We start from the raw sequence: 22210 nt of genomic DNA on the forward strand, positions 1-22210 counted from the left end.
TTTGCAGCGTTTATTTTATTTGCAGCGGCGTTTCTTTATATTTTCAGCGTTTGTTTTATTTGCAGCAGCGTTTATTTTTATTTGCAGCGTTTCTTTTATTTGCAGCAGCGTTTGTTTCTGTTTGCAGCGTTTCTTTTATTTGCAGCAGCGTTTGTTTCTGTTTGCAGCGTTACTTTTATTTTCAGCAATGGCGGGTCTTGGCCACCGTACATTTCTACCTCTTTGCCCATCTTTCTTGTTTTGAAAGGAATGTTTTTCTTTCTTTCCTGATTTTGTAAAAGCAATTACCAAAGATCATTCATTTTTTTTTGTATAAAAAAAAAGAGAAATATTTTCAGAAAGTAAAGTTTAAACAAACTCAAATATGCAGACAGATGGTTAAATGGCAGGACGGCCGACTCTGGAGATGGAGACGGCGAAGCCTCAGGGATGCTGAGAAAACCTCTCAGTGTGGGGCCGCACATCAAAATACACTACGCCTTATGAGAACAATGCAATTAATGCCCTTGCTGCACAACATATTTGAATCTCAAACGCTCATTTTTAATGGAAGGATATGGCACCATGCTGGATGTTCCAGCTGTAGACAGAATCCAACAGTAAAGTTTACTTAGATGAGGACTGAAGGGACAGTGACTGAAGAAACGCTTAAGTAACTGACAATTATGCTAAAATATTGGCATTAAAAAACCAGAAAGCTAGACAAATACACTAATTAACTCATATACAAAATAACTGTATTATGTTTGAATGTGATGTTTAATAATATCCCAGGTTTTGGTCGACATTTCCATGAAAAAAGTCTTGAAAGCTATTATTATTATACGTGGTGATGGTAATGTTTGCTTTTGCGTCAATGTTTCGGTGCTGCTTTATTCAGACATTTCTACAAATATTATGGATAAAAAGCTGCATACAATATTCTTTATTAATGTGCAAACAGTGAAAATAAAGAGAGGTTTAACCTTTAAAATCAATGAAGTCACTAAAACTTGCAAATACTGACTCATCAAAACCCCAACCGCAGCTCCAGCTCTTTTAGGCTTTTGTTTTACGTTTTTTTTCCTCTGTTATTTGGCCCAACCACTCTAAAAGCTAAAAACAAAACCAAAGAGGTGGAAAGTTTGAAGAGTACAGTCATTTATTTGATAATAAAATCTGACATATTCTTCCCCCACCTCTACTTAACCCGTCTTTCCATTTATCAGTGAGTGAGTGAGTGCAGTATTTGAGATTTGCACAATGCTTAAAGGGGACCTATTATGGCATTTAATGTATATTTTAAACAGGCCTTGAATGGCTTAAAAACAATCTAAAGCTTGTTTTTTCTACATAAAACAGAAATTCAGCCTGTGGGCCATGTCTCTAGTTTTACCGCTTCTAACCTCATTATCTATGAGGGATTCTGAGTGGGCGGGGCTATGATAATAAGGCAAAATCAATTCCATTGCTTTATTTTGTATTGGACTGTCCTAACTGGCTGCGAGTTTCAGTGTGGACAGAGAGAGTTTAACGGTTTCAGTGTGGACAGAGAGAGTTTAACGGTTTCAGTGTGGACAGAGAGAGTTTAACAGTTTCAGTGTGGACAGAGAGAGTTTAATGGTTTCAGTGTGGACAGAGAGAGTTTAACGGTTTCAGTGTGGACAGAGAGAGTTTAACAGTTTCAGTGTGGACAGAGAGAGTTTAACGGTTTCAGTGTGGACAGAGAGAGTTTAACGGTTTCAGTGTGGACAGAGAGAGTTTAACGGTTTCAGTGTGGACAGAGAGAGTTTAACAGTTTCAGTGTGGACAGAGAGAGTTTAACGGTTTCAGTGTGGACAGAGAGAGTTTAATAGTTTCAGTGTGGACAGAGAGAGTTTAACGGTTTCAGTGTGGACAGAGAGCGTCCGATGTCACGCAGCTCGACGTGATAGTTGGACGCTCTCGTGCAGTTACACGCTGTAAACGGATCTTAAAGCCTGAATTACGGTTCTGCGTTAAATCGACGCGTACCCTACGCCGTAGGCTCTGCGTTGGTGTAACGTGGAACCATAAATCAGCCTTTAGTTCCCTGAAGAGGGAACAGGTCACCTCGTCTTCACACTAATTCACACAGGAAGATTTAATTTAATTCTAAACAGTTACACCACAGTTATTTACTCCGATTCCTCATCATTTCATTTATGTTACAAGACAAATGAATCATGTTAACTGTAAAGAAATCACAACACTGAATTTTCACAAATGGCAACTTTATTGTTAAAAAAAATAAAAACATAAGTTGTATATAAATAACATTTATGCACTATTGCTGGCTCAAGGAAGGACCTGCGTCTTCTGAAGGTGTCGTTGAAGCTTCAGGTGCTTGGAAGATCTGAAACCATGAACAGAAGAAAACTGTATTACTAATAGAGCTCCGGTGTTCCCTTACACTCCGTTAGGGAACACGGAGCACCGGAGCTGCTCACCGGTCCGGTCCGGTGAGTGGCCCCGGTGCTCCGGAGCTAAGCTAAATACTTAGCCCATGCAAAGATCATAGTTGTAGACAAAAAATAACGTCACTTACCGCTGACTCGTGTGCAGTTGCCGGGTCCGTACTGTTGGTACTGATGCTTTTATGAGGGTAAATGTTGATGTAAAAACTGTCCCTCGTTGTTGAAACAGCCACCGCTTCTTCCAGCCGGTGGAGTTAGTTGTGGGCGTGGTTTCAGCAGCGGAGGCCGACCTATGGAAATTGCGCCTATAGCGACGTCACCATAGGTGCAGAATCTGAACGGTTCGTAGAAGTCACATGACACTGGAAGGATCCTCCGGGCTGGGTGACTAGACCTTGCAGAATTTGGTTGCTTTCCTCCTTCTCTGTGTTGGCAGGCTGAGGGGAGACCACTTTATATATGTTAAAGCAAGAAAAAACCTGTTTTTTATAATAGGTCCCCTTTAAAGTAACAAATATGTTACAGGGTCTGACCTGATTAGCCACAAACGTTCACAGAAAAGCCCCGAAATCCATCTCCACACTAAATACACCATAGTCACTGTCCGCTGATTTAATGGCCAAGAAAGGTTACAGTGCAATCTTGAAAAAAACAAAGCAAAGTAAAACAAAAGGCCACATTTATAAGGGTCCATCGTTGTGGCTTTTATAGATCAGGGACCGTGCTGACGATGGGGGCCATTACAGCTGCGGCATTTAAAAGCTTACATGGAGAGGGGGCAACCTGGAGTTCACCAGGGGCACGGCAAATCAATATTAGCTCGACTTAGAAATCTGGTGTATAATCCTTGATCTCCGAGGCCATTTGCTGCGCCGTTTGAAATTGGAGACACTCTTGACCGCATCCCCCTCACACGCCTGACTGCATAGAACCCACCGCTCGCTGCCTAAATAAGACATCCTAAAGAATTGATCTGAATGCATCCGTGGCAAGATTGCATCTTGGGCTAAAAAAAGAGAAAGAAATATCACAGGCTCAAGCTAATTCATGAAGCCGAGCGTACGAGGATGAAAAGAGAGGCTGCTGAACGGGATTAGTGAGTGGTGGTTGTTATCGTTGAAGCTGCAGCGCTGTCGAGAAGAGCTGCAGAAAAGAGGACATGGAGTCAAAACCTCTACACATGTTAACCCTTGTGCTGTCTTCGGGTCAAGGAAGGAGGAAGGGAAGAAGAAGGAAGGAAGGAAAGAAGGAAAGAAGAAAATAAGGAAGGGAGGAAAGAAGGAAGGAATGGAGAAAAGAAGGAAGGAAGGAAGGGAGAAAAGAAGGAAGGAAGAAAAGAAGGAAGGAAGGGAGGAAAGAAGGAAGGAAGGGAGAAAAGAAGGAAGGAAGGGAGAAAAGAAGGAAGGAAGGGAGAAAAGAAGGAAGGGAGGAAAAAGTGATGAGGCATTGTGACACCGTGGCTGCAGAGGCGACACCTTGGAACTAGCTTCAACAAAGACTTGAACCACGGGAATGCCATATGATGAAGTTCCTGACTGACTGATATGTTAATACCAACTCATTTGTCCACAGACTTGGGGTAGTTTCCAACTGAATGATATTCATGCCGAATGCCCGATAACGGCATTTGTCCACAGATCACATCCGACTGTAAATTGTTTTTGTCTCTCACTTGGCTTGTTTATTCCTGCCTTTTGTGCTTTGAACTTACTGTATAAAAAGTCATAATTCCAACCACTCTGGGTCAGCACACAAACCCAGACACGCTCTGTGTGGGTCTGCTCACCGCCGGCTTACTGAATAAAACTCACTACACCACAGCGGACTTCTGAACTGGTTTTGATAAGATTCTTCAACAGAAGGAAGGAAGGGAGAAGGAAGGAAGGGAGAAAAGAAGGGAGGAAAGAAGGAAGGGAGGAAGGAAGGGAGAAAAGAAGGAAGAGAGGAAGGAAGGAAGGACGAAGGAATGAAGGAAAGGGATAAATCAAGGAAAGAAGGAAGGAAAGGAGAAAAAGAGGAAGGGAAGAAGGGAGTAAGGAAGGAAGGAAGGAAGGAAGGAAGGAAAGAAGGAAGGAAGGGAGAAAGGAAGGAAGGAAGGAAGGAAGGAAGGAAGGAAGGAAGGAAGGAAGGAAGGAAGGAAGGGAGAAAAGAAGGAAGAGAGGAAGGAAGGAAGGAAGGAAGGAAGGAAAGAAGGAAGGAAGGAAGGGAGAAAGGAAGGAAGGAAGGAAGGAAGGAAGGAAGGAAGGAAGGAAGGAAGGAAGGAAGGAAGGAAGGAAGGAAGGAAGGAAGGAAGGAAGGAAGGGAGAAAAGAAGGAAGGAAGGAAGGAAGGAAGGGAGAAAAGAAGGAAGAGAGGAAGGAAGGAAGGAAGGAAGGAAGGGAGAAAAGAAGGAAGAGAGGAAGGAAGGGAGAAAAGAAGGAAGAGAGGAAGGAAGGAAGGAAGGAAGGAAGGAAGGAAGGAAGGAAGGAAGGAAGGAAGGAAGGAAGGGAGAAAAGAAGGAAGAGAGGAAGGAAGGGAGAAAAGAAGGAAGGAAGGAAGGAAGGAAGGAAGGAAGGAAGGAAGGAAGGAAGGAAGGAAGGAAGGAAGGAAGGAAGGAAGGAAGGAAGGAAGGAAGGAAGGAAGGAAGGAAGGAAGGAAGGAAGGAAGGATAGATATTAGGTCATTTTGACCCAAAGACAGTACCAGGGTCTTGCATATATAAATCCTATATAAAAGCATCTAGCGTATATAAATGTCATAATGTCTGTCTGTGTCGGTCTGGACTGAAACCAGCCCGGCAGTGATGGTGCTCACATCGTTGGTTACTGATGGAAACATGGCTAGATGGCTGTTATAGTAAAACACGGCGGGATTATGCGTCAGGAGTAGGAACGCCTGCTAGAAATAAGCTGTGGCTGACGGAGCCGTCCTCCATTACCATCTCCGAGGTATTTACAAGAGCGATTACTGTGATTATTTTTTCAACAATACCCTGCGCTGCTCTTTCATGGGCTGCCAGCCGGGGCGAGGACAGGGAGGGCCTGCCAACATCCCCGGACTGGGAATTCACTCGTCTAGCTGCTCCGTAGGAAACCAGAGGAGAGGAGAGGAAAGGAGGGGGCAGATAGGACGCAACGGTAGAAGAACAAAAAAAGAGACCAAGTTCAAAAGGGCCTCTGCCTTTTTTTTTTTTTTTTTGCAGGGTCACGGGAGAGATTCCTCATAACGTGGTTGTGACCTTCATTTCTTTTTTTGTCCGCAGCCCCCACGGAGCCTTTGCTGTGCAAATTTGCCGACGGAGGGCAGAAAAAACGCCAAAGCCAGAGCAAGTACCCTCAGAACGGAAGGCCGTGGCACAGAGAAGGCGAGGTAAAAATGTCGATCCGGGACAGACGGATGCACATCCGCTTCATTCACTGCTCTAGAACTGAACACAGCCCTTCACTGCAAAAACTCAAAATCTTCACAAGAATATTTGTCTTATTTCTAGTTAAAATGTATCATTTTTAGTCAAACAAATCTCATTACACTTAAAACAAGAGTCATTACCAGAAAAATAACTTGTCATTTGACAATTTTCACCTGTTTCAAGTACATTTTCTACGGAAGAGTATTAGGGCCAGGCAAGAGAAAAAAAATGTGAGAGTGGAAGATTTTTTCTTATTGTGCACTTCGAGAAAAAAGACGAAATGTCGAGAAAAAAGTCGAAATGTCGAAATTTTTGAAATACAATTTCGAGAAAAAAGTCAAAATTTTGTGAATAAAGTTGAAATTTTGACATTTTTCTCGACATTTCAACTTTTTTCTTAAAATTTCGACATTTTTCTCAACATTTCAACTTTTTTCCTCAACATTTCGACTTTATTCAAGAAAGTTTGACTTTTTTCTCGAAATTGTACTTCAACATCAATCTCGACATTTCAACTTTTTTTCTCGACTTTTTTCTCGAAGTGCATAATGAAAAAAAAATCTTCCTCCTCTAAAATATTATTTATATTTTTCTCCTGCCTGGCCCTAATACTCTTACGTACATTTTCACTTGAAATAAGTAGAAAAAAATCTGCCAGTGGAACAAGATTTATCTTCTCATTACAAGCAAAAAAATCTTGTTCCACTGGCAGATTTTTCTACTTATTTCAAATGAAAATCTACTTGAAATAGGTGAAAATTGTCAAATAACAAGTTATTTTTCTGGTAATGACACTTGTTTTAAGTGTAATGAGATTTGTGAGACTAAAAATGAGACATTTTAACTAGAAATATGACAAATATTCTTGTTAAGATTTTGAGTTTTTGCAGTGTTCTGAGTGTAACACAACTTAGTGTTGTGGTGCAGATCTCCATCCACTCCAGTTCCCTAGTCTTTCCTCTTTTACTCTTCTCAGGAAGAAGGTTTTGAGAGCAAACATCTTGCCAGTCACTTATGCAAAGTCAAGGAATCACACGAGACACAAAACACGTGTTTTTAATTAAATTGCATTATAATCCTCCAATAAGACAAGTGAACAAGTCACTGAACACAACACAGTAAATGAATTAGGGGAATGTATTTGGTTTCTCAGCAACTAAGAGTGCTCCATAAAACTATGGAGAGTCTTTGAGTATCCTGCTTTCCTGATTTCTTTTTCGTCTGTCCACCAACTGTTTGATGCACTTTTAATCTGGAAGTAATTGCCCGAGGGAAGAGAGAAGAGTTCAACGCACTAAGCTCAAAAACACAAGCTCCGGTTATCGCTGGATCCAAACTCGCATCACGTAAAAACACTTGTCACTAGAGCCAGGGAGAGACAAGATGTTTCAGAGCTGCAGGAAGAAACAGACAACTGGGATTAACCTTGTGCTGTCTTCGGGTCAAGGACGGAGGAAAGGAAAAAGAAGAATGAAAAGAAGGAAAGAAGGTGGGAAGGGAGAAAAGAAGGAAGGAAGGATGGGAGAAAAGGAAGGGAGAATAGAAGGAATGGAGGAAAGAAGGAAGGAAGTGTTACGGCCGTAAAGGAAAACATAAAGGAGGAAAGGGCAGCGGCCGTAACAGGAAGGAAGGAAGGAAGGAAGGAAGGAAGGAAGGAAGGAAGGAAGGAAGGAAGGAAGGAAGGAAGGAAGGAAGGAAGGAAGGAAGGAAGGAAGGAAGGAAGGAAGGAAGGAAGGAAGGAAGGAAGGAAGGAAGGAAGGAAGGAAGGAAGGAAGGACGGACGGACGGACGGACGGACGGACGGACGGACGGACGGACGGACGGACGGACGGACGGACGGACGGACGGAAGGAAGGAAGGAAGGAAGGAAGGAAGGAAGGAAGGAAGGAAGGAAGGAAGGAAGGAAGGAAGGAAGGACGGACGGACGGACGGACGGACGGACGGACGGACGGACGGACGGACGGACGGACGGACGGAAGGAAGGGATAAAAGAAGGAAGGGAAGAAGGAATGAGAGAGCAGGAGGAAAGAAGGAAGGAAGGGAAAAAAGAAGGAGGGAAGGAAGGAAGGAAGGAAGGAAGGAAGGAAGGAAGGAAGGAAGGAAGGAAGGAAGGAAGGAAGGAAGGAAGGAAGGAAGGAAGGAAGGAAGGAAGGGAGTAAGGAAGGAAGGAAGGAAGGGAGTAAGGAAGGAAGGAAGGGAGGAAGGGAGAAAACAAGGAAAGAAGGAAGGAAGGGAAAAAAGAGGAAGGGAAGAAGGAAGGAGAGAGCAGGAGGAAAGAAGGAAGGAAGGGGAAAAGGAAGGAAGGTAGGAGGGGAGAAAAAAAAGGAAAGAAGGTAGGAGGAGAGAAAAGAAGGGAGAAAAGAAGGAAAGAAGGAAGGAAGGGAGAAAAGAGGAAGGGGTGAAGGAAGGAGAGAGCCAGAGGAAGGAAGGAAGGAAGGAAGGAAGGAAGGAAGGAAGGAAGGAAGGAAGGAAGGAAGGAAGGAAGGAAGGAAGGAAGGAAGGAAGGAAATACATACTTTTGTTCGACACACAATCTGTCAATAGACGTTAATAACTCACAACGAGGAGGCTGAATTTAACCCAAATCGGTCAGTGAAACGAGGCGTTCACGTCCGAGGTAACGATATCTAAGAACATTCTTCTTCCCCTCCAGCACCAGGAGAGGGTTCACTGCAACATCTGGTGTTTCTGTCGACCATCAATGTACGTCGTTTGTATTCCCTTTAAGACGTGAAGCCAGAAAACAAGCGTACCCTATATATCGATCAAACTGCCCCTGGACGCACACGAGCTGTCATGTAAATTGTATCTCAAGGCAAATGCCTCGCTGAACATGTGCTTTCTGCCGTCCGTCAGACCAGCAAACCTGGATCTGGACTAGAGCTGCAGCTATCCAATACTTTAGTAATCCAGTATTCTACTGAAAATCCCATTGATTAATCCAGTAATCGGATAAAACATATTTTTGTTTAGTTAAAGAGCAATTATAAATACACATAAGATGTAACATGTTTAATTGATATTACTAAGACTAAATGATATAATACAGTAGGTTCATGGCTGTGCATTTAAAAACCCTGAACTTACACCAGTCGACCAAATTCATTGCCTTCACTCAAAAAACTCAGGATCTTACCAAGAAATGTTCTTATTTCTAACCTAAAAATGCCATTACACCTGATAACACACATCACTTAAAAGGTTAGGTGTTTTTCCCACGTGTTTCAATTGAACTTTCATTTGTGTCAAGCACATTTTAAGTTCTAGTTAAGTTTTAAGTTAAAGCAGGGGTGGACTGGCCATCGGGCATACCGGGCAATGCCCGGTGGGCCGATGGTGATTTTGGGCCGGGCCGGGTCAAAAAAAAAAAAAAATTTTTTTTTTTTTTTTGGCCGGGGCAGGCCCATCGGCCCATTTGATTTTGTTTTTTACCTGACAACAACTGGTACCACTGGCCGATTGGTTATGATGAGTTAGATTGGTTATGGGCCTGAGTCAGGGCCGCCGCAAGGGGTGTGCGAACCGTGCGACACGGGGCTTCGCACCCCAAGGGGCCTCGCGCTATAGGCCTTTTTTTTTTTTTTTTCAAAATTTTATTTATTTACTTTTTTAGTTTTTTTCCGTTTTTTCCCTTATAAATATCAACAGTCCATTACAGACCTAAATGTGTACTAGTCTGTGCATATCATAAATATATGTGCAATGATGCGCGTGTCTGTTGTTCAACACAACTGATCAGACCAAGCGCAGACACAAGGTGCTCTGATCCAGACGGGTGGAGTGTGGAACAAACTGTCACACAATGTCGAGAGAACGAGACAGAATCAGGAAATTTCCATCAGGGGATGAAAAAAGAAAAAAAAACTAAAGAAAATGGAAGAGTTTAATGCCTCTCTTAAAGGCTTGTTTGATAAATTTGTTACAAAAATCACCGATCCGACCGGGTCTCAAGCAGCCGTGGGGCCCCGTGTCGAGGCAAGCCAAATGATGATGAGGCAGGGGAAGGTATCCAGTATTTTGCTAATTGGAGAGTTAAAATTGCGCATATAGACACCCGATCTGACCCGAAAAAAACCCAAAAAATTTCGAGTATTGGCAGTGTTCAAAATAAAATGATGAGACCTGCTGTATTGGAGCACATTAGCCACCAGTGCTGCTTGTTTTATCCATGAATGACTACAGAGATAAAATTGAAAACTACCCACATTTTCTGCCTTTTCTTTTAGTTAAAACTGTAGCGGGAACAGATGTTTAGAGGAACCTATGTATGTACCGGCTAGAGGGGGAACATATAGGAGAACGCACCAGAAGAATATAGTGTGGATTAAAAATAAAAGTTAAACACTGAGCTACATGTGTCTCCGTCTGGGCCATTGCAGACTGGCTGAGCGCTCTTCAGGTTTTTATACAAGCTAATGGACGTTAGACATTAGAGCTAGCCAGTTAGGTTAAGTTACAAGGTTGGTAAATGTTGGCTGCGCTGTTTCTTACCTTGCTGTACGCTGACTTTATTAATTCCAGCTTCATCGTCACCACCTTTTTAAAATATTTGTGTAGAGAATCTCTGAGGCCTCTATTTTCTTCTTCTCTTCTTCTCTTTTCTCTTCTTTTCTGAGCACCGGACTTGTGCTGACCGGACATTTGGACCATTCTAATGGTTGAATTTTTTTTTTTTTTTTTTTTTTTCCAGTTCTGCCCCCCCCCCCCCCCTACCCTGGGCCCGGGACAACAGATCCGTTTGTCCCCCCCTATCGGCGGGCGTGTACATATATATATATAGATGTCTGAGCATGATGTTACAAAAACCAAACATATCCTCCTCTTTCTTCTTCCTTTACGTGCGCGGCATCAGCGCGTTGTGCCGCATTAAACATAGTCCGGGCGAAATACGATGCTTTGAGCTGCAAAATTAAACGATTCCTCGAGGCAGAGAGGATTCCTCCATCATTTTTTGTAATGGAATTACTCGAATTATTCGAGGAATCGTTTCAGCCCTAATCTGGACGCAGCGTAATAACACGTGGGGACCAGGTTAAAGTCTCCTCGTAGGCCACCAAGCAGCTATAGTGGAAAGGTCACACAGAGGAGACTTCAGGCTGAATGTATAGGCGATGGGGGGAGAACTCGAGCCTTCACCTCCACCGTGCACGCGCTCACAGGGGCTGACAGTTGTGCTGAAATGGCACCGTATAGGAAACCAGGACGGTGAACTGTTCGTCCTTCACAAAACGTCCTGTGTCTCTGCGTGGGGGTTTGTCATGTATGGAGGACTGCAGGAGCTTCATACGTGTGTTTGTGACTGTTTTTTGTCCATCACGCGTTCAGCAGCCCCTCATTTTAAATTGCCACCAAAGCATGTTGAACCTAAATCACATTGAAACATTTTACACACTTCCAAACTCAGTAATGTGAAATAAAATGGGTTCAACATGGTGATACTGCCAAGATGGAGGAGGCATCAGTTCCACATTAAGCCAAGATTGGGTGTTTGGTATCAAAAACTTTATGTTAAGTTATCACAGAGAAAGTCTTAACGATGGTTTATATGGACTTAGGTGCAGAATTGAATGCACACTGCAAAAACTCAAAATCTTAACAAGAATATTTGTCTTATTTCTAATTAAAATGTCTCATTTTTAGTCAAAAAATCTCATTACACTTAAAACAAGACTCATCACTGGAAAAAACAACAATTTTCACCTGTTTCAAGTAGATTTTCACTTAAATAAGTAGATAAATCTGCCAGTGGAACAAGATTTTTTTGCTTTTATGAGAAGATAAATCTTGTCCCACTGGCAGATTTTTCTACTTATTTCAAGTGAAAATCTACTTGAAACAGGTGAAAATTGTCAAATAACAAGTTATGTTTCTGGTAATGACTCTTGTTTTAAGTGTAATGAGATTTTTTGGCTAAAAATGAGACATTTTAACTAGAAATAAGACAAATATTCCTGGTAAGATTTTGAGTTTTTGCAGTGCAGACGTGCTCTCACAGACACGCTCACTGCGTCTGAGGCTTGCAAGTTTGTAGTTTAGGTCTTAAACTTAAAGCATGAGGCTCCTTTTAAGAAATGAGACTCTCTAGCGCCACCCTTCACCACGACGGCCGTTGGGGGTACTGCAGCCAACAGTGAAGCCGGCACGGGAGAACGGGGAGAACGTGCATGCAGCGTCATGTGACGTCACATCCGCAGGACAACGGAGAGATACACTAGAGAGCTCATTCTTTTGGGTTTGGAACGCTTCATCTGACATTATTACTAGAAAACTTAAAACGTTTACGAATTTTTTTCATAAATCCTGCCTCAATCCTGCCTCATGCTCCTTTAAATAAAAGTCCCTGTTCCTTCCTAGCTACCGTCTTCTCCTCATTACTTACTGGGTCTCGCAGGTAGAAGGCATGATGTCACAAGAGTAGACTGTCCTTGAGCTTGGCCGGGTCAGTTCCCACACTCACATGGCCCAGACAAGTTTTTAAAGCAACTGACCTCCCTGCATGCTCAACATGTCCTGGCTGCACCAACACCATCATTTAACGCTGTAATCACATCACCAAAGATGTGCCTGAATGTCTGCAAGGCAGGTGTGAAGTTTAATTAAGCTTTATTTTAATTTGCATTGTTTTAAGCCTGATCACAAGGTTAACATTTTTAATTCCCTCCAACTGTGAGCCTTTACAGAGAAAATGAGCTCTTCGGATTTAGACCCAATTCAGGTATCTAATAATTTAGCCTAGTGCTTTCAATGTAGTCCAGAGCCATATTGGACCAAAAACACAAAAAACAAATATGTCTGGAGCCGCAAAAAAACGAAAAGTCTTGTATAAGCCTTAGAAGGAAGGCAAATGTCGAAAGGCGAAATGTTGAGAAAAAAGTCAAAATTTCGAGAAAAAAGTCGAAATGTTGTGAAAAAAGTCGAAATGTCGAGGAAATAGTCAAAATTTTGAGGAAAAAGTCGAAATGTCAAGATTAATGTTAAAGTACAATCTAGAGAAAAAAGTTGAAATGTTAAGAAAAAAGTTGAAATGTTGAGAAAAAGGTCAGAATTTCGGGAAAAAAGTCGAAATGTCGAGATTAAAAAGGAATGGAAAAAGGAAGAAAAAAAGGAAAAAAAGAAGAAAAAAGAAAAAAAGAAGAAAAAAGAAAAAGGAAGAAAAAAGAGAGAAAAAAAGAGAAAAAAAAAGAAGAAAAAAAAGAAAAAAAAAGGTCAAACCTTTTTGAAAAAGCTCCAGGAGCCACTAGGGCGGCGCTAAAGAGCCGCATGCGGCCCTAGAGCCGCGGGTTGCTGACCCCTGGTGTAGTCCATATATTCTGATAAGGTTCGACAGGAAACTGGAAATCCTATGATTTATTATTTGATTTATATATTTATTTTCATAAAGGAACACAGTGAATAAATAAAAGGTATCACATGCAATATTCTGCATATACGAAAAAAGGCATGTTGGGAAGACGCGTTGTGCTGCCTTTGAGTGTATGAGAACCCTGCATGTGTTTTATTATGTTACCAGACTACATCATTGACATCTGCATGTGCAGATTTGAATTTACACAGATTGCATTTACACCTGGCACACATCTGGCCTGGCCTGCAGGCCAGATCCCCCCCAGATACAGTCCAGCTCATCTGATAACATTCAGACTGCAATGCATTCTGCATGAATGTAAACGAGTCCCTGCAATAAGCCCTGATAAGGAGAGCATGTCACGTGCGTACTCGTGCATCCCTGCAGTCACGTCTGTGGACAGGGGAGATGGAAGATAGGCAGTACTGGAGTTGTAAAAAAAAATCAGGGGGGATGGTGGATTTGATCATATAGGGACAGATAATTTGTGCTGATTACAAATAATATAATATATTACAAATAAACACCTGCAGAAATACTGCAGGAATGACAAAGCAGCAGTTAAATGCAGCCTTCTGTAAGCTTTAAATATCCACTGGGCTTACATCAAATACATCCAAACACTACAATAAAAAACACTTTTCTGAACTTATCAATATGACTCTGTCCTTCACAGGATAAGTAACATGGATCACTGCAAAAACTCAAAATTTTAACAAGAATATTTGTCTTATTTATAGTTAAAATGTCTCATTTTAGTAAAGAAAATCTCATTACACTTAAAACAAGATTCATCACTGGAAAAAACAACAATTTTCACCTGTTTCAAGTAGATTTTCACTTAAAATAAGTAGAAAAATCTGCCAGTGGAACAAGATTTTTTTGCTTGTAATGAGAAGATAAATCTTGTTCCACTGGCAGATTTTTCTACTTATTTCAAGTGAAAATTTACGGAAGAGTATTAGGGCCAGGCAAGGAGAAAAATAAAAATAATATTTTAGAGGAGGAAGATTTTTTTTTTCATTATGCACTTCGAGAAAAAAGTCGAAATGTCGAGAAAGAAGTCGAAATTTTAAGAAAAAAGTCGAGATTAATGTTGAAGTACAATATCGAGAAAAAAGGCGAAATGTTGAAAAAAAAAGGCGAAATGTTGAAAAAAAAAGGCGAAATGTTGAGAAAAAAGGCGAAATTTCGACTTTATTCACGAAATTTCGACTTTTCTTAACAAGAATATTTGTCTTATTTCTAGTGAAAATGTCTCATTTTAGTAAAAAAATCTCATTACACTTAAAACAAGACTCATCACTGGAAAAAACAACAATTTTCAATTCAATTCAATTCAATTCAATTCAATTCAATTTTATTTATATAGCGTCTAATACAACAGAGTTGTCTCTAGACGCTTTACAGAGACCCATACCCAGAACATGACCCCCGAGCAGTTATTACATAAACAATGGCAGGTAAAAACTCCCCTAGTGGGAGAAAAACCTTAAGCCAAACAGTGGCAAGGAAAAACTCCCCTTTAGGAGGGAAGAAACCTTGAGCAGGACCAGGCTCATCAGGGGGGACCCTCCTGCCGAGGGCCAGACTGGTGGGTCAGGGACGGCAACAGCACAGCAGGCAGGTGGAAGCAGCAACGGGATGACCGGGGGTGGGGACCGCAGGCCAGCACACAGCTCCCGAAGCTCCGGCCCAATCAGCAAGTCCCAGGTTGGGGTGCAGGGTCAGGAAAAGACTTGTGCTCCGTAATGCAAGCTACAAGCCACCCACGGCCACCTGCAGGACAAAAGAGAGAAAAGGGAGGAGAAGGGGGGGCCAGCAACGGGATGACCAGGGGTGGGGACCGCAGGCCAGCACGCAGCTCCCGAAGCTCCGGCCCAATCATCAAGTCCCAGGTTGGGGTGCAGGGTCGGGGAAAGGTTGAGAAGGGGCAGGGCCAGGGAGAGGAGTCTTGAGGGACGAACATTCTCCCCCGCCCAAAAGGGGCCGTTACCCTGCCCCCCTCACTCCCACACTGCAGGTTCCGGTGTCCGGCAAAGGATGCTGCAACATGGACAAAAGAGAGAAAAGGGAGGAGAAGGGGGGCCAGCACAAGAAACCACAGGAGCGACTCTGACACACTAAAGTTTACACTACCTAGAGATTTACCAACACCAGCTAGAGGTTTACTAAACACTAACTATAGGCTTTACTAAACAGAAATGTTTTAAGTTTAGTTTTAAAGGTGGAGGTGGTGTCAGCCCCCTTAACCCAGATTGGAAGTTGGTTCCATAGTAGTGGCGCCTGATAGCAGAACACCCGCCCTCCAAATCTACATTTAGATACTCTAGGAACTACGAGTAAACCTGCACTCTGAGAACGGAGAGCTCTGACAGGAACATAAGGCACTATCAGGTCTTGCAAATAATGCGGAGCTAAGCCGTTTTGGGCTTTATACGCAAGTAATAAAATTTTAAATTGGATTCTGAATTTTACGGGTAACCAATGGAGCGACGCTAACACTGGAGAGACGTGGTCTCTCCTGCTAATTCCTGTCAGTACTCGTGCTGCTGCATTTTGGATCAGCTGGAGCCTATTCAGCAAATTACTTGGACATCCTGCTAACAACACATTACAGTAATCTAGTCTAGAAGATACAAACGCATGAACTAGTTTTTCTGCATCACTCTGTGAGAGGATTTTCCTAATCTTTGCAATATTACGGAGATGGAAAAAGGCTATTTTACAAACCTGATTGACATATGGTTTAAACGACAAATCCTGATCGAAAATAACACCAAGATTTCTCACAGTTGCACTGGAAGCCATCGCAACACCATCTAATCCCTTCCTAAGATGCTCTGGACCAAGAATGATAACCTCTGTTTTATCTGAATTTAGAAGCAGGACATTTCTGGACATCCAGTCCTTGATGTCCCTAAGACATGCCTGAAGTTTAACTAACGGTTCTGTTTCATCCGGCTTCATAGACAAATAGAGCTGCGTATCATCAGCATAACAATGAAATTGTATGCCGTGATTCTGGATTATACTTCCCAACGGCTGCATGTATAAACTGAACAAGATTGGCCCTAGCACTGAACCCTGCGGAACACCATAACAGACCCTTGACTGTTCTGAAGAAACCTCATGTACATGAACAAACTGGAACCTGTCAGATAGGTATGATTTAAACCAACATAGAGCTGTCCCTTTAATCCCAACAACATGCTCTAACCTGTGCAGTAAAATGCCATGATCTATAGTGTCAAAAGCAGCACTGAGGTCCAGTAGAACCAGTATGGACACTAATCCCTTATCTGAGGCCATAAGGAGGTCATTCGTGACTCGAACAAGTGCTGTCTCTGTGCTATGATGCATTCTGAACCCTGACTGAAAGACTTCAAACAGATCATTTCTATACAAATAGTCACATAACTGGCTTGAAACTGCCTTTTCCAGAATTTTAGACACAAATGGAAGGTTGGAAATTGGTCTATAATTAGCTAAGGTGTCTGGGTCAAGGGAAGGTTTTTTAAGTAAAGGTTTAATTACTGCGACTTTGAAAACCTGTGGTACATATCCTAAACTTAGGGATAAGTTAATTTGGTCCAGTATTGTCGTACCAATAAGAGAAAAAATATGTTTGAATAGTCGAGTCGGGATGGGGTCTAACATACATGTGGTTGACTTAGCTCTATTAACGAGTGAAGTCAGCTCAGGGAGGTCTATAGGATCAAAACAGTCTAGAGACAAGTCAGAGCCTAGGGAAGTCGCTAAAGCTGAAGAAACACCTACAACCGGCTGGTTGATTTCTTCTCTAATTCTCGCGATTTTACTGTTGAAGAAGCCCATAAAGTCCTCACTACTGAGAGCTGCAGGAATGCACGGCTCAACAGAGTTGTGACTCTTTGTCAGCCTGGCTACAGTGCTGAACAGAAAACATGGGTTACTTTTGTTATCCTCTATCAACGTTGAATAATAAGCTGTTCTGGCTTTGCGAATGGCTTTTTTATATACTATTAGAATATCTTTCCATTCACGATGAGAGTCTACAGACCTACAAGAGTACCACTTCCTTTCCATTTTACGCACGTTTTGTTTCAACATGCGGATATCTGAATTATACCAGGGAGTTAAGCTCCTGTGGCTAGAAACCCTCCTTTTCAAAGGAGCAACTTCATCTAAAGCTGAATGCAACAAATCAGCAGTGTTACTAGCAAGGAAATCAACATCTGCAGAGGTAGAACCCAGGTCACTGGCCTCGACTACATCACTATTTCGCACTGTCGTAAGATAAGCAATGGCCTCCCTAAATTTAACAATAACTTCATCAGACAAACATCTGCTAAAATAATACCTCCTATTTTGCACTTCAACATCAACAAAATTAAATTCAAACGTTATTAAGTAATGGTCGGATAAAAGGGAGTTTACAGGTGACACCAACAGACCATCAGTTTCAACACCGTAGGTGAGAACGAGATCGAGAGTATGATTAAAACAGTGCGTCGGTTTATCCACTTTTTGTGAGATACCCATTGATTCTAGAAGAGAATCGAAGGCTAATTTAAGATTATCGCTTTCAACATCCATATGAATGTTAAAATCACCCACTATGATGAATTTATCTGTGCTGATCAATAATCCAGAAAGGAAATCTGAAAATTCAGACAAAAACTCCAGATACGCACCAGCAGGGGGCCGGTACACTACCACTAACACAACTGGCTTCTCTGATTTCCGGCTCGGAAATTTCAGACCAAGCATGAGGCTTTCAAATGTATTATAGTTGCACTTAGGTTCAATTTTTGTTTCGAGACCGGAGTTATAAATTGCTGCGACTCCTCCGCCTCGGCCCGTGCTTCTAGGAATGTGATGATTAAAGTAGCCGGGCGGAGTTGATTCATTCAAACTAACATACTCTTCCTCCTGTAACCATGTTTCTGTTAAGCAGAAAATATCACTCCTGCTCTCTGTAATTATATCATTTACTAACAGAGACTTAGAGCTTAATGATCGTATATTTAGTAGTCCGCATCTAATTTTTAGGTCTGTAATTGGTACCAAATGTACATTGGTTTTAATTTTTACAAGGTTATCTTGGTTAACGCCTCTATAACGCTGCACCTGGTGAACTTTTGGAGGGCGGGGAACTGTAACCACTTCTATTTTGCTAGGCACCTCTAACTGACTAAGCCTCGCCTCCAGCCCTGTTAAACTACAGCTCTGCATCCTGGCCTGGACCCTGCATTGTCAGGGGGAGTGTCTAATAACATTGGCCAGATTTCTAGACATAAGAGCTGCACCATCCCGGGTGGGATGAATGCCGTCCCTTCTAATCAGACCGGGCTTTCCCCAGAATGTCTCCCAGTTGTCAATAAAGTCCACGTCGTTTTCTGAACACCACTGAGACAACCAGCGGCGGAGCGAGAGCATGCGACTAAACATGTCATCGCTGGTCAGATTGGGGAGGGGGCCAGAAAAACCTACAGAGTCCGACATGGTCTTGGCGAAGTTACACACCGAGACAATATTCATTCTGGTTACTTCCGACTGGCGAAGACGGGAGTCATTAGCTCCGACATTGATGATAACTTTACCATATTTACGATTACCCTTTGCCAGTAGCTTCAAATTTGCTTCTATGTCGCCCGCTCTGGCCCCCGGGATACACCTAACTAAGGTCTCTGGAGTCGGCTTCACATGTCTCACAATAGAGTCTCCAATCACCAGGGTCTGTTTCTCAACAGATGTGTCGCTGAGTGGGGAAAAACGGTTAGACACATGAAGCGGGTGGTGTTCCGTGAGCCCTTTAAGACTACCCTTCCTCCGAACCGTCACCCAGCTGCCCTGCCTGGCCGGCTGCTCGGGAGCTGCAGGGGAGCGGCTACGCTCAGCTGCTACGGGCCGGTCCGCCGCTAGCTTAGCCTGGTTAGCTGAGGAGGCTCTCGGACTATGGTTTAGTTGGCCAAACCGGACCTCTAACTGACTGATTGACTGACTGACTAACTGACTGAACAGATCTTTTCACCTGTTTCAAGTAGATTTTCACTTAAAATAAGTAGAAAAATCTGCCAGTGGAACAATATTTTTTTGCTTGTAATGAGAAGATAAATCTTGTCCCACTGGCAGATTTTCCTACTTATTTCAAGTGAAAATTTACTTGAAACAGGTGAAAATTGTCAAATAAGTTATTTTTCTGGTGATGACTCTAAATGTTGAAATAGCAGTAAAACCACATTCATTGATGAAATGACATAAGGGATGGAAAGGGGGGATGGCAGTTTTACAGGGGGGATGGTTTGGACCGTTTTTATTTCAGGGGGGGATGCCGTCCCCCCTCATCCCCCCTCATCCCCCCTCATCCCCCCTCATCCCCCTCAACTCCAGTACTGCAGATAGGCCTTATATGTCGGTCTGTTTATCAGAACTAAGGCCATTCTCTCACTCTGCTCCTCCTGGACTCAGATGAAGGAGCAGCCCAGACGAGCCATTCATCTCTCTGCACGTCTGTCACTTTGGCTTTATCTTTTGCATTTCCTTCCGCCGTGCTTTCATTCCATCTTTAAGCGTTCTCTCCCCTCCTCGCAGTCTCTTTCTCTTCCCTTTTGTCTCCCCGTGTCTTCTTCCGTGTATTTGAAGTCTTACCCAGACACTACAGCAACATATGTAGAGAGAAAAGAGAGCAAGTGACTCACTGAGACTGAGAGAGAAGCAGAGCGGGAACACATTGCGTGATCCGTCAGGAGTTGCGAGGGCTGGAGTGCTGCAGGGCGCCTGGTGGCAAGGACTGAGAAATATATGACACATTTTCTTGTAAACTACCCAAAGTGGGAGTCTAGAAAGTGACATATCTGACTGTATCATGCTGACAAACATATTAGTCACTGCATTTTTTTTTTTTTTCCCACCACACACGTATTCAAGCACACACTCAAAAGCACGTTGGGTTTTCACTCCCTCACTTTCGCCAACAGGCAGACACACACAAAACCGTCTAAAGTCACACTTTTCAGGCATCCACACATGGGAACGGGTGGAGATGAAGGGGAAGCTTTCCACTCGCTGTGAAAGCTGGCAGATGTCTGCGTGTGTGGCAACGATGCAGAGGAGAATTCTGTAGACGGGAGGTAGAAATACGAAAAAGGTGGCGATGTGTGAGGAGACGGTAGCTCGGTCCGGGTATGCCTATAGGGGCCAGTAGGGATGGGCGGTATGGACTAAAAAATGTATCACGATAATTTCTGGCATTTTTCTTTCTTTATTTCTTTCAGGCTCATTTCTTCCTTCCTTCCTTCCTTCCTTCCTTCCTTCCTTCCTTCCTTCCTTCCTTCCTTCCTTCCTTCCTTCCTTCCTCTTTTCTCCCTCCCTTCCTTCCTTCCTTCCTCCCTTCCTTCCTTCCTTCCTCTTTTCTCCCTTCCTTCCTTCCTTCCTCTTTTCTCCCTTCCTTCCTTCCTTCCTCTTTTCTCCCTTCCTTCCTTCCTTCCTTCCTTCCTTCCTTCCTTCCTTCCTTCCTTCCTTCCTTCCTTCCTCTTTTCTCCCTCCCTTCCTTCCTTCCTTCCTCCCTTCCTTCCTTCCTTCCTCTTTTCTCCCTTCCTTCCTTCCTTCCTCTTTTCTCCCTTCCTTCCTTCCTTCCTTCCTCTTTTCTCCCTTCCTTCCTTCCTTCCTTCCTTCCTTCCTTCCTTCCTTCCTTCCTTCCTCTTTTCTCCCTTCCTTCCTTCCTTCCTTCCTTCCTTCCTTCCTTCCTTCCTCCCTTCCTTCCTTCCTCTTTTCTCCCTTCCTTCCTTCCTTCCTTCCTCTTTTCTCCCTTCCTTCCTTCCTTCCTTCCTTCCTCTTTTCTCCCTTCCTTCCTTCCTTCCTTCCTTCCTTCCTTCCTTCCTTCCTTCCTTCCTTCCTTCCTTCCTTCCTTCCTTCCTTCCTTCCTTCCTTCCTCTTTTCTCCCTTCCTTCCTTCCTTCCTTCCTTCCTTCCTTCCTTCCTCTTTTCTCCCTTCCTTCCTTCCTTCCTCTTTTCTCCCTTCCTTCCTTCCTTCCTTCATTCCTTCCTTCCTTCCTTCCTCTTTTCTCCCTTCCTTCCTTCCTCCCTTCCTTCCTTCCTCTTTTCTCCCTTCCTTCCTTCCTTCCTTCCTTCCTTCCTCTTTTCTCCCTTCCTCCCTTCCTTCCTTCCTTCCTTCCTCTTTTCTCCCTTCCTTCCTTCCTTCCTTCCTTCCTTCCTTCCTTCCTTCCTTCCTCTTTTCTCCCTTCCTTCCTTCCTTCCTTCCTTCCTTCCTTCCTTCCTTCCTTCCTTCCTTCCTTCCTTCCTTCCTTCCTTCCTTCCTTCCTTCCTTCCTTCCTTCCTTCATGTACGTTGTGCGTGGATTTAACACAGAACCATAAATCATCTTTACACAAAAACGTCATCAATGGGAATTTATCATTTTTACCGTGAGATACAAATTCTTACCGTGGGGAATTTTTTTGACGATTTATCGTGAAGGGTAAAATATCACCCATTCCTAGAGGCCAGAGCCCAAAATTGAACTTGTCAGTACCAAGGTGACCAAACTTACTTAATATTTCTGAAAAGATCCATGTCTGTAGATGATATTCTGGTATAAAACCTTCCTGAGTGGCAGCTGTATCATAGTTATTAACTCATGAAGTTCAGAAAATGACATTTTAGATGCTGCTGCATGTCCTGGTTTAGACTCATGTACAGGATATCTGTCAATGTTGCACTATATTGTGTTGGGTATCATTTTAAAGGGGACCTTTTAAGTATTCATTCGAGCTAAGATGTGAATCTTTCTGACCAACATAGAGGTCACTGCAGCTCTTTAAACTATAAACAACACACATTTTTACACACTTTTATCCCTGTGTCATCTAGGAACAACAGAGACACAAAATACAAAAACTGGAATACTCACAGGACCATAAGGATTCAGGAAATGTATAATATTCCCCATACTATATCATTGTTACAGGTCATTGTGAGCCTTAAACTAGAAGAGCATCATTAGGCTCCTATGAAACTATAACAGTCACTAATGTCACAAACTGGTCTTTATCTGCAAATACACGACATAAAGGACATAACAA

The 22210-nt window shown here is 42.8% G+C and overlaps 1 protein-coding gene across 1 annotated transcript in view; it reads left to right on the forward strand.

Annotated features, from left to right (window-relative positions):
• The window catches only part of rbms3 (RNA binding motif, single stranded interacting protein), a 511349-nt gene that overhangs the window by 404185 nt on the left and 84954 nt on the right, over nt 1–22210 (forward strand). The window contains exon 7 of the mRNA XM_061742154.1: nt 5655–5761. Within this exon, the coding sequence (XP_061598138.1) occupies nt 5655–5761 (107 nt within the window). The remainder of the gene's footprint in view (nt 1–5654; nt 5762–22210) is intronic.

Source organism: Cololabis saira, chromosome 15 (genome assembly GCF_033807715.1).
Source record: "Cololabis saira isolate AMF1-May2022 chromosome 15, fColSai1.1, whole genome shotgun sequence".
NCBI lineage: Eukaryota > Metazoa > Chordata > Actinopteri > Beloniformes > Belonidae > Cololabis > Cololabis saira.